General features: G+C 51.0%; 1 protein-coding gene across 4 annotated transcripts in view; it reads right to left on the bottom strand.

The window, feature by feature from the left end:
- SLC28A1 (solute carrier family 28 member 1) overlaps window positions 1-17,142 on the bottom strand; it is an 86,195-nt gene that overhangs the window by 42,237 nt on the left and 26,816 nt on the right. For 3 of the 4 annotated variants that reach the window (XR_006344495.1, XM_043922420.1, XM_043922421.1), the window contains 3 exons: window positions 16,468-16,581; window positions 14,612-14,689; window positions 413-493 (listed from right to left, as the gene is read on the bottom strand). Coding sequence is in view for 3 of the 4 variants with exons in the window: in XM_043922420.1 (XP_043778355.1) it covers window positions 413-493; window positions 14,612-14,689; window positions 16,468-16,581 (273 nt within the window). In the remaining variant the exon portion in view is untranslated. Of the gene's footprint in view, window positions 1-412; window positions 494-14,129; window positions 14,223-14,611; window positions 14,690-16,467; window positions 16,582-17,142 lie in introns of those variants that run through there. The other variant, XM_043922422.1, reaches the window with a different exon arrangement.

Genomic DNA, 17,142 nt, shown 5'->3' with positions numbered 1-17,142 from the left:
GTCTGGCCCATGTGGCCCACTGCTCTCAAGATCGTTTTGGTATAAATTATTTTTTCCCCCGCATGCGGGCATGCTGTCATTCCAGTCGTGTCTAACTCCTTACGACCCTATAGACTGTAGCCTTCCAGGCTCCCCTAACACTTCTAACACTTCTAATGCAGCCTCAATTCTATAAACTACCCCCTCCAAAGACCCCATTGGATTGTGGTGCCAAGTCTCCTTAGTAGCATGACAAGAAACTCTGTGATAAGGCGTTTGGTTAGTAGTAGGCTCTGAGAGGGTGTTGACCCTGGGATCAGGGGATGCTGGGAGGTCCAGTCTCTCAGAGCAGGGGGTCTGGGGAGAGTTTGGGCTTGGGAAAGCAAGGCATTCTGGGAGAGTGTGGGCCTGGACCAGGACCTTGGGAACTCACCTTCATAATCACCCACTGCATGAGGCCCACATAGTAGAGAACTGACATGGCACAGCTGAAGAAAACAATGATGGGCAAAACCTGCCAGGAAAGAGCACAGATCTCTGGGTTAAAGCAGATAGGTGGCAGGATACCATGCAGGACCCCAGTCAGAGACCCCAGTCGGCCTACTTCCTCCAAGAGTCTGCGACTCAGAGAACCGACAGGGTCGGGGAGCAGCTCTGAATCCAGTGCGTGGAATTCCATATGGGACCACTCTGGAGGCAGCTGTCTTCTCTGCTCCTCTCTGAACATTAGCCATCTAGGCAGCTGTCCCTGTAGTAGAGGGGGAGGACTTGAGTTCACCACTTTTTAAATAAATATAGATTTATTTATTTGACTGTACTGAGTCTCAGTTGTGGCATTCAGGGTCTTCAGTCGCGGCATGTGGGATCTAGTGCCCTGACCAGGGATGGAACCCAGCCCCCCTGCACTGGGAGCAGGGAGTCTTAGCCACTGGACCACCAGGGAAGTTCTGAGCCCACCACTTTTTATCACCTGCTGATGGGGAGGAAGTGACCACCTCGCAGGTTGTTGTAAAGGTTTAAGGAGCTAGCTCAGGGCCCAGCACTTTGTGCAGGGTCTATCCTCCAGCCCGGGTTCAATCCCTGGCCCATGACGCTGGCCTTAACCTCTTGCTGTGCTTCGGGCTTCAATCAGAGGCCCTCATCTCTCTAGTGTTCTAGTTCTGCTTGCTGCCGGCGAGCTCCAAATGACTCTTATTGTGGACCAGTCACCTGCATTTCCTCCTGTCACCCCATTTCTTATTTCCAGGCTTGCCACTGCTCTTCACTGACTCCAAGTCTCTACAATTCTTCCTTCAAAGCTTCCTCACATCCACTCCCTCCCCGGAGCCATGTGTTCCCCACTCCCAGTGCTTCCTCACTGCAGACTGACTTAGAATAGCAAGGACTGGCAAAATGTGAACATCCTTCAGTGAAGACAAGTGTGATGACCTATGGTGTGGCAGTGCACTCAAGTCAGGAATCGAGAGTGAGGAAGCCCGTTCTGAGCAGTGTGGGATGATTTTGAAGATAGGTTGTGAAAGGGAAAAAGGGAAGGTGTAGAACAGGAAGCATGGTGTGCTACTTTATGAGTAAGAAAGTGGGGGTGGCATTGTGGGTGCTCTTGTAGGCACAGATATCATTAGATGAATATGCAAATGATCAGGAATGGCAGCTACCTTGGGGATGGAAGTGGGTGACTTGGGGATTGGGGTGGGAGGGATACTTGTGTGCATGCTCAGTCAGTTCAGTCATGTCCAACTCTTTGTGACCCCATGGACTGTAGCCAGCCGGGCTCCTCTGTCCATGGGATTTCCCAGTCAAGAATACTGAAGTGAGTTGCCATTACCTCCTCCAGGGGATCTTCCTGACCCAGGGATCAAATCCGCGTCTCCTGATTCTCCTGCATTGACAGGTGGATTCTTTACTACTGGGTCACTGGGGATGCCTGGGAAGGAGACTTACTTTTTACCAAGTCCCCATTTGTACAGTTGGAACGTGCTATCTGTTCCAAACAGCTTTAAAACAATAAGTTATACAGAATTAGTAGCCCACCAGGCTCATCTGTCCATGGAATTCTCCGGGCAAAAATACTGGAGTGGGTTGCCATTTTCTTCTCCAAGGGATCTTCCCAGCCCAGGGATCGAACCTGTGTCTCCTGCATTGCATGCAGATTCTTTACCATCTGAGTCACCAGGGAAAGCCAATAATGTGGTAAGCTAAAATGTAAAGTGGGGAAAGTGGAAAATTAAAAGTACTGGTGATCCAGTGGTTAAGAAACCACCTTCCAGTGCAGAGGATGGGGGTTTGATCCCTGGCTGGGGAACTAAGATCCCACCTACCTTGGGGCAACTGAGCTAGCAAGTTGCAACTACTGAGCCCATGCACTCTGGAACCCAAGCTACAGCTAGAAAGAAGCCCTAGTGCTGCGATGACGAGCAGGGGTGCCAAGACGAAAGATCCCATGTGCTGCAACTAAGACCCAGCACAGCCAAAATTAATAAATAAATAAATATTTTAAAATAATTTTTAAAAATAAGAGCATAGAAAGAAGGCTGGGAGGCACACACCCAAATAGTCAAAGTAGTTGCTCCCATGTGCTAGGACTGTGGACATTTTGTTTTCTTCTTTCTCCATTTCCAGTTTCTCACCTGCTTTTCTGATAAGAGGCAGACCCTTCTCAAGGGAGGGCAGCACAGGCAGAGGGCTTTGGGGGAGGTCCATTTGCACTCACTGGGTTCGAGATACCTGGGGAGCATGCAAGTGGAAGGAGGGGTGCAAGGGCCAGGAGCTCAGAGGAGGGTCCAGGCCAGGCCTTGGCTGAATGCATGTTGAGGCTATGGGTCAGATGGAAACTTCTGACAAGAGTAGTGACCGAGGACAGGGCCCTGGGGTCAGCGTTCCTGGAGGGTGAGGGGAGAAGGAGGGGTGCGTGGTGGAGGCAGAGAAGAAACAGAGAGGTCCGAGAACTTCTAAGACAGGATGCGATGGAAATCGAGGGCAGCTTTCCTAGAAGAGACCGTCCAGCAACAGTGCCAGACGCATGCATCCGAGAACTCTGGAAAAGGTAAGGACTGCGAGGGACACTTGGCACCTGGCGATTCCAGGGTCCCTGGTGACCTAGGTGAGAGCAGTGTCAGGGGGATGGGCACAGAGGCCGGGTATCAGTGAGCCCCGGAGGGAGGAGGACACAAGGAGGTAGAGACCATGAGGAGGTAGAGACCACAGGACAAGCAACTCTTCTGAGAAGCTTAGCTATGAGGGCAGGAAGAGGGGCTGAGCAGACTTCCCTGGCGGTCCAGTGGCTAAGGCTCTGCGCCCCCAGCGCAGGAGGTGTGGGGTGAACCCCTGGTCAGGGAACTAGACCCCACATGCTACAACCAAGGGTTCACATGCCACAACTGAAGATGGTGCATGCAGCATGCTGCAATGAAGAGGGAAGGTTCCATGCACCTCAACTAAGACCCAGCACGGCCAAATAAATAAATAACTTTCTTTTTTTTTTTTTTTTTTACAGAGGACTGTAGAGAGGGGTGAGGGGTGGAGGAAGAATCATTTTCATTTTTCAGAAGAGAGAGTGTTGAGCAATCAAGTTCAAGCTCCAGTTCAAAATGAACTGGGACCACAGCGCGGTCCCTGATGAGAGCAGAAACTCTGCCCAAGCAGCTCTCCTGGAGAAGAGAAACAAGCCTGGCAAAGGCAGTTTTCCCTCTCCCTTCCCAAATGAATGCCACGGGTTTTATCTGGACCTGCTCCCCTCTCGTCTCTGTCACCAGCTTCGCTGCCCAGGAGGTGTCACCTGACAGGAGACCCAGGCACTGAGTGGTGAAGCCCTCTTCCTGCCCCATGCCTCCCCTGGCCGCCTGCTGCTGGACACGCCCCCAACACCAAATGTGGTGACGCATTCTCCTCTCCCCTGGAGTGAAACGCAGGGAGGATCACGTACTGTCTAGGACCGCCTCTCCAATCCATCATGTGAGGGACCACTAGGCAGCCTGGCGGGTTTGCCTGGATGGCCCAGGCCAAGGAGAAGAGGCCCCCGGGGGCAGTGGGACCTGACTGCAGAACCGGGATTGCTCCAGGCAGTGACCTAGAGACATTTTCTAGCTCTGAGATGGGGATCTTTGGTGGAAAGGCAGCTGTGACTGTCTGGGGAGGGATGATGTGTGAAGAAGAGAAGTGATTTCTAAGGTGGGACATTCAATACTAAGTAAGGTCCCTGGGGACTTCCCTGGTGGTCCAGTGGTTAAGAATCTGCCTTCCAATGCAGTGAAATACATGTTCTATCCCTGGCCAGAGAACTAAGATCCCGCACGCCACGGGGCAGCTAAGCCCGTGAGTCACAACTACTGAGCCCATGCTCTAGAACACGTGCTCCCCAACAAGAGAAGCCACTGCAGTGAGAAGCCTGAGCACTGCAACTAGAGAGTAGCCCCTGCTTATTGCAACTAGAGAAAGACAGCACGCAGCAACAAACATCCAGTGCAGCCAAAAATAAGTTAATTAATTAAATAAGGTCCCTGAGTCCAATACGATCTCCCAGTCCAGGAAATAGCCCTGGGCCCTGTAGTATGTGAGATGGCTGAAGACAGGGCAGGCAGCTGGGCTGTGCTGCCATGTGAAGGAGGAGGAACGTGCCATTAAGCCCCGCTGCTTGTGAACTGCGCAGTCCTGCCATGAGCCATGTCCCCAAGGTGTGGTGACTCGAGGATCCTCAAAGCAACTGAAAAGTGAAAGCATTAGTCTCTCAGTCGTGTCTGAGTCTTTGTGACCCCCATGGACCATAGCCTGTCAGGCTCCTCTGTCCATGAGATTCTCCAGCCAAGAATACTGGAGTGGGTTGCCATTCCCTTCTCCAGGGATCTTCCCAACCAAGGGATCGAACCTAGGTCTCCTGCATAACAGGCGGATTCTGAACTATCTGAGCCACCAGGGAAGCCCCAAAGCAACTAAGTTCAACGTAAATTCACTTCACGGTGGAAACAGTGAGGCCATGAGGTATTGGTTATCTATCCAAGGTTACACAGCTGCAGAGACAGGTACCTCCTGGCCACTGAGCAGATTGCCAAGGACCTTCCATGATCCTAAGGAACTATTCCCTGGGGCCAGTCCTGGAGCCTCATTTCTCTGTCTTAAGGAGAGGCATTCTCTCTAAGGGAGAGCCAGAGTCTGCAGTAGCCTCGAGTCCATCCTGATCACTGCTTCATGGGCCCACTAGTACCAGTGCTCACCCTTACTGAAGGGAGAAGGAAGTTACAACACTTCTAAGCCAGTGGTTCCCAAGGTGTGGTCCCTGGACCAGCAGCATCTCCTGAAAATTTGTCAGAAATGCAGATTTTTGAGCCCCACCCCAAGAGTTTCAGAATCAGTCAGTCTGGGGTTGCCCCGAGAGCCTGGCCTTTCCAGATGCTACTGGTCTGGAACCATACACCATACTCTAAGAACCACTGCTCTAGAGTCTAGACCAGACCCTCTGAGCAGACGCCACCTCCTTCCCCAGAAACAGGCTTTGAAGGCAGGACTAAACCCACTGGGACCTGGCCCTGCTGCTTTCTCTCTCTGAAGGGAGCTGAGCCAAGGCTTCTGATGACTTCCCAAGGCTGTCCCCACAGCCCCCCTACACCCGGCTCCCAAAGCCTAAGCCTATGGACAGAGCCCAGTCACCAGCCCCAGGCCATGACAAACCACAAAAGCCCAAAGCTTGAAAATTCCTCAGAGGAGACTGCTGGTATGTCCACCTCAGCACCAACATTACAGAAAGGCACAAGGGACCTGCTCCAAGGCCAGAAAACCAGGGCAGGCCTCCTGATTTCCTGCTCATGCAGACACACCACCACCACACTTCCTTTCCATTCCATCCTCTGGAAATCGTGCTCACTATGGTTACCAGTGGACCCTTAATGACTCAATCCAACGGCACCTTTCAGTCCGTGTGTGTGTGTGTGTGTCCGACTCTTTGAGACCCTATGGACTATAGCCTGTGAGGCTCCTCTCTCCATAGGATTCTCCAGGTAAGAATACTGGAGTGGGCTGCCATCTCTTTCTCCAGGAATCAAACCCAGAACTCTTGCATTGTAGGCAGATCCTTTACGTTTGAGCCACCAGGTAGCCCAGGTCTTATCTTACTTGACTTTTTTGGTCAGATTTGGCATTGATGACTACTGGGCACTGCAGAGGCTGCATCAGGCAGACACCCCAAAACCCTGGGGAGATGAAAATGTTTTCTTTCTCCCCAGGGGTTCCTCAGGGAGAACATTTCAGCAGCACCGCTGAGCTTAGTGAGTGTGTGCGTGTTGCAGAGGCTGGAGCGACAATAAAGAAAGGAGTGAGGGAGTGCTCCTGACCGGCCAGGCCCAGGCAGGGTGCAGGAGCCTGGCGGGGAGAGGTGATCATGTGGGTGGAAAGTTACTAGAAGGGGGATGGAGCCAAGGAGGAATGACTAATCATGATGCTACTGCCAGGAGGTGGCTGCCACGTCAACTGGGCCGGGGGAGATGGAGGGTTGAAGGAGTCCCGGGCAGACCTGGCTTCCTGGAGAAGTGACAAGCTGAACCCTGGCCCAGCAGGAAGCAGCTTGAAGTCTGAAAATCTGAGTGAGCTTGGAGACTTCCCCAGGCTGACACGGGCCAGTAGCCCTGGACTAGGGCCACATGATTCATGGGAAGGATGAAAAGAAAGCCCTTGAGTCTTCCGCTCAACTCAGCACAAACAAAGCCATCTCCCAGCCGGAGGACAAACCCCACACTCAGCAAGTGTGTGTGTGTGTGTGAGAGAGAGAGAGAGAGAGAGCAAGAAAGAGAGAGCAATGCAGGAGTGCAGGGTGTGAGTGAGATTCTGTGATTAGGAAATCTGGTTGAGAAAGGGAGTCCTATTGCCATGAAGCATCTATCTGAATTCATCCCTCCTTCTGGCCTGCCTTCACTAAGGAGGCCGCTGGCTAATACACTGGCCAGGAGTTTGGGTGGAGGACAGGGCATCCTGGGGGCCAGGGAACAGTTAGTGTTTGACTAGCAAGTGCTGAGCCTTGTTAATGATAAACCCACCTCTCTTTGTTTTTTCTCTCTTGACTGAACATCCAATCTCAAAGTCTTTAGCAACTGTGAATAGGTTTTAACTTTATCACTATTGTTGTTAAGGATGCTTTTTGTATTTAAAAGGGAGACCTGATGTCACTGACTTTTACTTAGTGTGAGGAAGAAAACAGCACTTAATTACAAATCCAACAACCCGGTTCTAGCCCTGCCTCCCTCTTAACCCACTAGGTAGTTGTGCCCAGGTCACTGCTCCTCTCTGTGGTGTGGTCTGACCATCTGTGATATAAAGGGGAGGCCTGAAATCCCCAGCACTCCCTCTTAGCCCAGTGGTCTAGGAACCCCTGGTTCTAAAGTGTAATTCAGGGAGAGATGCAAGTAGCAGGTATGTGCAAATTCTTCTAGAAAGGGAGGAAAGTAACAGTCAAAGTGTTAGTCACTCAGTCGTGTCCGGCTCTTTGCGATCCCATGAACTGTTAGGCTTGTCTGTCCATGGGATTCTCCAGACAAGAATACTGGAGTGGGTTGCCATTCCCTTCTCCAGGGGATCTTCCCAACCCAGGGATCAAACCCAAGTCTCCTGCATTGCAGGTGGGTTCCTTACCATCTGAACCCCCAGGGAAGCCCCAGGGAGGAAAGATGCACAACTAGCCCTGGCGAGGGGGTGGGCCCAGCAGCAGGCTGGGAAGGTGACACCTTCAGGGCTGACATGGGAGAGAACAAGGGGGCGGGGGCTCTGGTGGACAGCCCAAGGCCTCCTCCCTCATTTCTTTTGGTAACAAAGTTTTACTTTCCTTTGGGAAACCATCCTAACTCCACTCTTAGCCGGAGGCTCCAGGTTTGGTGCATCACACTGAAGTATCTTCCCTGGCTACAGTTCAAGGATGGCATACACCCGCAAGCCAGCCTTAAAAGAGCCCACTCTTAGATTTCCTGCTGGGCTAGTGGAAAACAGGCTCTCTCTCTTTCTGCTAAGGTTGCTAAGCTGGTTGGATATAAGCCTGGTATCTCTCTGCCACAATCTCAAGAGTGCTTCTCCAAGACTAAAACTAAAGCCAGTGCTAAGAGCATAGAACCTGGGGACGTCCCTGGCAGCCCAGTGGTTAAGAACCCACCTGCAAGTCAGGGGACACTGGTTCGATTTCTAGTACGGGACGATCCCACATGCCCAAAAGCAACTAAGCCCGTGCTGTGCTGTGCTTAGTCGCTCTCCTGTGTCTGACTTCTTTCGACCCTGTGGACTGTAGCCCACCAGGCTCCACAGTCCATGGAATTCTCCAGGCAAGAATACTGGAGTGGGTTGCCATTTCCTCCTCCAGGGGATCTTCCCGACCCAGGAATTGAACCCAGGTCTCCTGCATTGCAGGCAGACTCTTTACCCACTGAGCAATGAGGGAAGCCCCACAACTAGTGAGCCTGTGCTCTGGAGCAGGACTTGCAACTACTGAAGCCTGAGAGCCTACAGCCTGTGCTTCTTAATGCAGTGAGCCTCAACAGAGCAGCCCCTGCTCTCCGCAGCTAGACAAAGCCCATGCACAGCAACAAAGACCCAGCGCAGTCAAATATAAATGAATAATTAAAGAAGAGAGAGAGAGACATTTTCTATTAAAAAAAAGAAAAGAAGAACACAGAACCAGGATATAGGTCCTTGGCTAAGAGGAGACTCTGCCCTGGGCCCGCCAGTGTAATAAACTGCACTCCACTAAAAAAAAAAAAAAAAAAGAACCAGGATATAAGCAAGGCAAATCCCAGGTGATGTTGGATACTTGGATCCAACGGGACATGAAGTCTCTGGACTTCTCAATTATCAGAATTAATCTTGCTTTTTTGTTGTTTGTTTTTGCTTCATTTAATCAGTCTATTTGAGTGGTATTTCTGTTATTTACAACTGATCCAGTCAGGAGCTGAGCATCCCACTCAGGAAGTACAGCCTAGACTCCCAAATGTGGCCCCACCTACAGATCAAAGGGTCCATGTCTTTGCTGTTCCTCCCAGGCAGGTATAGTATCTGCCATCTGCACCCTTCTATCCTAGAGAAGAGACACTCATTTGGAATATAAGGGCACCCTGTAAATGGAACTGCTGCAGGTCCTACCAGAAGCTATCTGCCTGATTTCTACAAGGAGGGAGTTAATAGTACCTGCTTGTCCTCGGCAATAATCCTTCAAATGATGAGTTTTGGAGGGTGGCTTTCACTCAATCAGAGCACCTGAGTCCCCAGCTTTGGGCGGGATCAGGAGATTCCAGCCCTTCCAATTCCAGTATCCCATGCCCTGGCCTTAGTGACTGGGCCAAGAATGGTCACATGACCCAAGGCAGATCAATCTGAAGCCTACCCTGGAATTTTTTAACTGGAGCAGGCAGAGAAGAACTGGCCTAGTTCTGGGTGACATGCTGTAAGCATGAGTATCTGGTGTTGCTGGGAGCCAGGAGGAGATCTGGTATGAAAGAGTGAAGCTGACACTCTGGGATGAGCAGAGATTGGAGGCTGAGGGCCGTGAGCCTGGCCACTCCGGGGTTTCAGCTGGCACCAGCTCTATCTTGCTTCAGTTAGTGAGCCAAGAAACAGTCTTCCCTTTCTCCTCCCTATAAAGCAAATTTCAAGTGAGTTTCTGTCACTTGCAACAAAATAGGCCTGAGAAATACTGGTTTCTTCTAAACCAAGGGAAAAACAAAGACCCAAGGTGTGGGGCCCCTTCATTTCCACTGTCTACCAAGGAAAGGGCCCTGATATCAAGGCACAGGAGCTAATAAGTAAGAGCATCACACCTGTTCCAATCTTGATTCTAATACTCACTAGCTTTATGAACTTCCACAAGCAAAAATCCCTCTGAACCTCAGTATCATCATCTGTAAAAAAGGGATGATGATATTATTTCCCCCATTGTTGCTTTGCAGTCACTAAGCCAGGTCTGACTCTTTTCAACCCCATGGACTGCAGCATGCTGGGCTTCCCTGTCCGTCACTATCTCTTGGAGTTTGCTCAGACTCATGCCCATTGAGTTGATGATGCCATCCAACCATCTCATCCACTGTTGCCCCCTTCTCCTCCTGCCCTCAATCTTTCCCAGCATCAGGGTCTTTTCCAATGAGTTGGCTCTTCACATCAGGTAGCCAAAGTATTACTTCCAAAGAATATTCAGGGTTGATTTCCTTTAGGGTTGACTGTTTTGATCTCCTTGCAATCCAAGGGATTCTCAAGAATCTTCTCCAGCTATTTTGAAGTGAGTGCCTGACATGCAGTCCTCACTCCATAACTAGTAGCTGTTCCTATCACTTCCTTTCCCTAAGCTTTTCTGCTCTGTTCCACCAGAATTTCAGGTCAGAGTGGTACAATCTCAGATTTCTAGGGGCCCTGGAGCTTGCTGCAAAGCCTGTGTGTAGTTATTGGCTCCAGGGATTTGGGAAGCTCTGGCCTCTGCTGGGGAGGTTTGAGGAAAGAAGAGCTCAGCCCTGGTCTTGGGCCAAAGCACATGCTGCTCAGGAACACACAATCATGGGAATGGTGGCCCAGCCAGAGGGAGACTGGCTGTGTGGGAGTCCAACTCTCTGCCAAGGGCTCACAGAGCCAGTCATTCCCAGCAGGCAGAGAGACTTCCCATGTGCACAGAAGAATCATCATTTATTCATCTCATCATTCAGCAAAAAGCAGTGTCCCAGGCACTGGGCAGGGTTTTTTCAGAGCTTGAGGTCAGTTAACCGACACTAGCGTAAAAACCAGGCTGAGAGTCAAAGAATTGATGCTTTTGAATTGTGGTGCTGGAGAAAGACTCTTGAAAGTCCCTTGAACAGCAAGGAGATCAAACCAGTCAATTCTAAAGGAAATCAACCCTGAATATTCATTGGAAGGACTGATGCTGAAGCTGAAGCTCCAATACTTTGGCCAGCTGAAGGCAAAGAACTGACTCACTGGTGAAGACCCTGATGCTGGGAAAGATGAAGGGCAGGAGGAGAAGGGGACAACAGAGGATGAGATGGTTGGAATGCATCCCCAAACTCAACAGACTTGAGTCTGAGCAAACTCCAGGAGATAGTGAAGGACAGGGAAGCCTAGCGTGCTGCACTCCATGGGGTTGCAAAGAGTCAGACAAGACTTAGTGAGAAAGGCTTTGTCCTCAAATAGCTAAACGTAAAACACAGGTGGCACTAATGGTAAAGAATCCGAGTGCCAATGCAGGAGATGCAAGAGACATGGGTTCGATCCCTGGGTCAGGAAGATCCCCGGAGGAGGAAAAGGCAACCCACTCCAGTATTCTTGCCTGAAAAATCCCATGGACAGAGGAGCCTGTTGGGCTACAGTCCATGGAGTTACAAAGAGTTGGATATGACTGAGTGACTAAGCATGCAAGAGCAAGCACAGCTGCAGCGTGTGGAGCTTAAGCGATGAGCTTCATACAGCTGGTCTCTCAGCCGCATCCCCCTCCCCCGCCTTTGTTCCCCAGGGTGACCTCTCTTCTGGACAGTGGCGGTCTGGTGGTCCCTGAGTCCTCGGTTGTGAGGCGGCCTCCTCGCTGGCCCCCTATTCCAAGCATCCCAGCTACAACCCTCCCTCCCTACTATTGAAATCACAACCACCCCAAAGCTCCAGTCAAGTCCTTCCCTGCTAAAAAATCTTCAATAACTCCTCATCTCCTGGGGGACAAAATCCAGGTGCCTCAGCCTGGCATTTAAGACTCTTTTTTTTTTTTTTTTGCATTTAAGACTCTTAAAGGCCTTCCCTGGTGGCAAAATGGATGAGAATCTGCCTGCCAATGCATGGGACACAGGTTCGATCCCTGGCCTGGGAATGTTCCACATGTGGCAGAGAAACTAATCCTGTGCATCGCATCTACTGAGCCTGTGTGCCGCAACTACTGGGCCCGCATGCTGCAACTGCTGAAACCCATGTGCCTAGAGCCCATGCTCTGCAACAGAGAAGCCCCCTCAATGAGAAGCTTGTGCACTGCAACAAGAGAGAAGCTCCCACTCTCCGACAGAGAAAGCCTGCTTGTAGCAATGAAGACCCAGCACAACCTATAGACAAATAAATAAAAATTTTAAAAGATATGGCCCCACCACACTTGCAGTTTATCCCCTAATCCATCCTTTCCTTCAAATAGCTTACACTCCCACTGAACTGAATTATGCCCTATTACGTTACACGGCCCAGCACTTTCTCACCTCCATGCCGTTGCCCAGGCGTTGTTTCTTCCCACTTATCTCTGTGTGTCCAATTTTTTTCTTGCCCTGAGGCTCCAATTCAAACACCACCTCCTTCAGGAGGTATTCTCACTGTCCTTATTTTTAAACCTCTCTCCCTAAATGGGCTCCCCAGGCACTTTCCTTTGAGCCAGTTACACTTGAACCCGGCTGCCTGGGGAGGTCGAACTGCAGGGTGTTGTATGTTTGCCTTGAAAAGTGTGAGAAGCCACCAACTGCCATTCTCTGTCCGGTGGATGTGACAAGTCTCGTGGAGCAGGACTTCACTGCTCCTCCCTGAAACCCTGAGTGGCCCCTACGTGGAGATGCAGATGTGAAGGGAGCTGTCCCTCCCAGCCTCAGCCCTAGGAGGATGGTGTTAGGAGACCTTTGGAGGGGCTGCCAGAGGCTGCCCCTCTGATCATCTCCCTGCACAGAAGTGATCTCAGAAAAACATGATGAACAAATTTGTCCTGAGAGGACAGGAACCTGGTCCCTGTCACTTTCCTCCCAAGGCTGACGTTACTAGAACCCTTGGATGGAGTGGACGTTTCCCAGAGAGCTGCTGGGGCCAACAGATACTGAAGCTCCCAGAGGACCTCACCCTGAGTCAGGGCTGGGGGCGGGCTGGAGGTGTCTGGACTCACGAACTGGCTTGACACCAGCTCAGAAGGCGATGCCAAGTCGATGACTTGTGCTAGAAGCTTCTGAGACCCAACACCCCCAGCAGGATGGGGAGGCTCTGAGAACAATGGCTGAGTGATGGCAAAAAGCAAAAATCTCTGGAACTGATCCTTCACGGTAGCCCCACAGTGACAGTGGTCCAGGACATGCTAGAGTGGGCGGCACCAATTCCCATCTGTGCTGCTATGGCAACAGGGCAGAAACTGGGGCCAGCTAGTGGGGAAGTGGGGCCCAGGGCTCGCTCGCTCCCTCCACCTGGCATTCGGAAGTGAAACGCAAGCCTAAAGCAGCCTCAGGGTCCTGAGACAATTTGGGTGTGAGGCAGGTGGAGAAGCTACACTTGAGTTCTTACTAGAGACACGTGGGTGCCTGGGCAGTCAATTGGACAAAGAAGAAACATAACCACAGTTCCACCCGGAAACAGTGACGCAGTCCCACCATCAAATGCTCAGCACAGGCTTCCCTGTTTTATTTTTTTGGCTTCCCTGTTTTAAATTAGGGCTGGGAACATCCTGGTGGTCCAGTGGATAAGAACCCGCCTGCCAATGCAGGGAACATGGGTTCAATCCCTGGTTTGGGAAGATCCCACATGGCATGGAGCATCTAAGTTGGTGTGCCACAGCTACTGAGCCTGAGAACCACAGCTACCAAGCCTGAGCTCTAGAGCCTGGGAACCACAACTACCAAGCCTACATGCTGCAGCCACTGAAGCCCTCAGACAGCAGACAAGACCCAGCGTGACCAAAAACAAATAAATAAAAGTTAGGGTTGGGGCTCTACAATTACACAATAGTCTTTGAGTCTTTATCTCAGTTTCCTCTATAATATTTTGCACTGCAGTAAGTCAGAAAAACAAATATCACATATTAATGCATATATGTGGAATCTAGAAAAATGGTACAGATGAAACTATTTACAAGGTAGAAAGAGAGATGGAGACGTAGAGAACAAACAAATGCATGGATGCCAAGGAGGCAAAGGAGGGGTGAGATGACTGGGGAGACTGGGATTGCCACGTATACACTACTATGGATGAAACAGATAACTAATGAGAGAACATACTGTATAGCACAGGGAACTCTACTTAGCACTCTGTTGTGACCTAAATGGGAAGGAAATACACAAAAGAGGGGGTATATGTATACATATAGCTGATTCACTTTGCTATACAGTGGAAACTAACATAGTACTGTAAAGCAACTAGACTCTAGTAAAAAATTTTTAAAAATATATTTTGCACTGTGGAAGACACATAATACACACTTGCTGAAAGGAGGAAGGCAAGGACTGTAGTTCTAGGAGAATCCAGAGGAAAGACTTGGAGCTTGCAACTTATCAGGGCAGGCTTCCTGGCAGAGGTGGCTTGGGAGGGCCCTGGAAGGAGGAGCATGCGAGAGGATCATATGTCCCTGTCGCATGTCAGGGGCTAAGGTCACAGCAGATTCCATCCACATGTCCCCACCTACTTTTCTCATCCTCAACCTCCCAGCAATTCTACTACTGGGGGATTCATTTTTTAGGAAAATAATACACATATATCTTACTTATGCAAGTTTTCCAAAATATACTGAAAACATACCCCCAGGTAAACACATTGCCAGGCCCCTCCCAGGACCCCAAGTTTTAAGCCTCATTAGCTTCCAGTAGCTGGGCTCCACCAGCAGGAGCCCTCCCCCTCCACTGGGCCAGGCTTGGACGCCCCACTAGCTGGAGGCACCCGGCAGAGGCTGCTAAATGCTTTGTGAGCCAAGAGTCAAGCTGACCTGAAAGGCAAAGACATCCTTGATCAGAGCCTCCCCAAACACGAAGCTGGAGCCGGACTCAGTGTAGCTCAGGAAGACCTGAAAGGAGAAAACAAACAAATCCAAACCCAGGAGTGAGGCCAAGAAGGGCAGAAGGAGGAAGCAGCAGCAAGGGAACCAGGTTGTGGTGACCTGGAGGAGCCTTGCCTGCTCCCCATGCCTTCCCAGCAGCCCAGGAGAGGAGAAGGTCTTGGAGGCTGCAAGATGAGCCCCCAGGCCGTGGCCTTAGAGCGGGGGCACCATGTGTGCCATTAAAGCCACACTTGCTCCTTCTGAGTACATCTTCCAGAAGAGACAATTGTAAAGAGATACTCTGAGATGAGAGTTGTTGGGACAAGAACAATTAAGAAGAGACAGAGGAGGAAGCAAACAGTGAACTGCCTGGAGAAGGCGGTCAAAGGTGGTGCGCCTGTGCCTCCCTGCCGAGGGCACAGCCCCAGCCTGTCCCACCCCGGGCTCCTGGCCTTGGTGTTGCAATCTGGCCACCCTTCTATAAGAGCCCTGTATTTATTTAGGACCAGAACATGCACTGTGACCGCAGGCCAAGTTGCTTCTGTTGCCTGGGCCTCAATGCTCCCTTTATAAAATGAGGGGTGTGCCCAAAGCAGCAATCTTCCCAGGTGGCGCTGGTGGTAAAGAACCCACCTGCCAATGCAGGAGACAGAGAGATGTCAGTTCTATCCCAGGTAGGGAAGATCCCCTGGAGGAGGGCATGGAAACCCACTCCAGTATTCTTGCCTGGAGAATCCCCATGGACAGAGGAGCCTGGAGGACCACAGTCCACTGGTTGCAAAGAGTTGGACATGACTGAGTAACTCAGCACGCACGCCCAGAGCAGCGTCTTTTTGCATCACGACACCCATGCAGGTATCCTTGGTGTGGCCAGAGGGCAGGCCTGGGCAGAGCCTGGACATGTGGGTTCTCCCTGCCCCCACCCCCAAAGCCCTCCCTGTAGAGAGTGCATGGAAATTTGAGATAGTGAGAGAGGGATGAGTATAGTATCAACCTTGCGTCCTCCATAACTTATATGTTAAGAAGTAAATCAAGACTGTCCAATGATGTGAAGGAACTTAATGATACTCAAAAATGATTAAATGAAAAAAATAAGGTTAAAATGATAAATTTTGTGTTATGTGGTTTCATCACAATAAATGAAAATTTAAAAGTGTAACTTCAACAAACTGAATATTATTTTTAAACACACATACACTCCAATACTTTGGCCAGCTGATGCAAAGAGCTGACTGGCTGGAAAAGACCCTGATGCTGGGAAAGATTGAGGGAAGGAAGAGAAGGGGGCGACAGAGGATGAGATGGTTGGAAGGCATCACGGACTCAGTGGATGAGTTTGAGCAAACTCCGGGAGATAGTAAAGGACAGGGAAGTTTGGCGTTCTGCAGTCCATGGGGTTGCAAAGAGTCGAACATAACTGAGTGACTGAACAACAACAACACATATATAAACTAATTCACTTTCAATTTTTAAAGCACTTTTAACTATTATAAGTTCCTTTCCTGATGAGGACTGAGGGCAACAAGCCTTGGGCCTGGGTATCCTAGGAACCTTCCTGTTTTGAGATTCTCTTCCACATCAGGCCACCCTCTGAAAGGACTACTTGTTTGGGCAGGTTGGACCAGGCCTAAGGGAAGCAGCGGCTGTGCTGCCCAGCCTCCCACTGCCCAGGGGTCAGGGGCCCCACACACACCCACCATCCTGGTCATAGTCCCTCTGTATGGCCACCTCCCTCCAGTGCAGAGGCTTCTCCACCATCCCCTGGCAACCCAAGATGCCCGGGCAGCTACACCCCATGTACACACCTGGATCTGGTCGCCCAGCCACTGAAATGCAATAAACCCTGGTTCTGTTCTGATGACGATGAGTCCGAGTACAAATTGCAGTCCAAGACCCCAGAACACAGCCCGCCAGGACACCTGCCACCCGAGAGAAAGGTCCAGGTGAGCTCGGCACCTGGGGAGGTCCACAGGGAGGAGGTAGGTGAGGGCAGAGGGCACAGCACTACTGAGGGGCTCTGGGAGCTTCGGTCAGCCTGTAGGATGAGGGCTGGACCCAGCCGGAGCTGTGGGCCTGTTGCCGATGGTTACATCCCCCATGGAGTGCAGAACAGGCCACAAGGCAGCAATGGGCCTGGGCAGTGGGCAGGGGCAGGGCCAGATCTAACCAAGGACCAGCCAGGAGCCACGGCACTTGGTCCTGGGGCATCGCTGGGTGGGTGGAACCGTGGCCTCAGAGCCTGGCCTCAGCGTAACCTTTGTCTGTCTGGACCTTCCCCATCTCTCCCACACAGTCAGGGCTCTGACCCCACTCTGACCCCACTCTCTCCAAGCACTTCCTCCTCCCCAGCAGAAGGGAGCTGGACACCTAACAGCTGGATAACCTCTCGGCACTGAGTGACTTCTTAGCAGTGATCCCTTGGCCCATGTGTGGCTCTGGAGTCTGGGGGGAGGTGTTAACCACTCTGTGAAACAGGGAGG

Source organism: Cervus elaphus, chromosome 13 (assembly GCF_910594005.1).
Source record: "Cervus elaphus chromosome 13, mCerEla1.1, whole genome shotgun sequence".
Classification (NCBI taxonomy): Eukaryota; Metazoa; Chordata; class Mammalia; order Artiodactyla; family Cervidae; genus Cervus; species Cervus elaphus.
The sequence above is the reverse complement of the archived record's forward strand: the minus strand, read 5'-3'. Positions and strand labels throughout refer to the sequence as shown.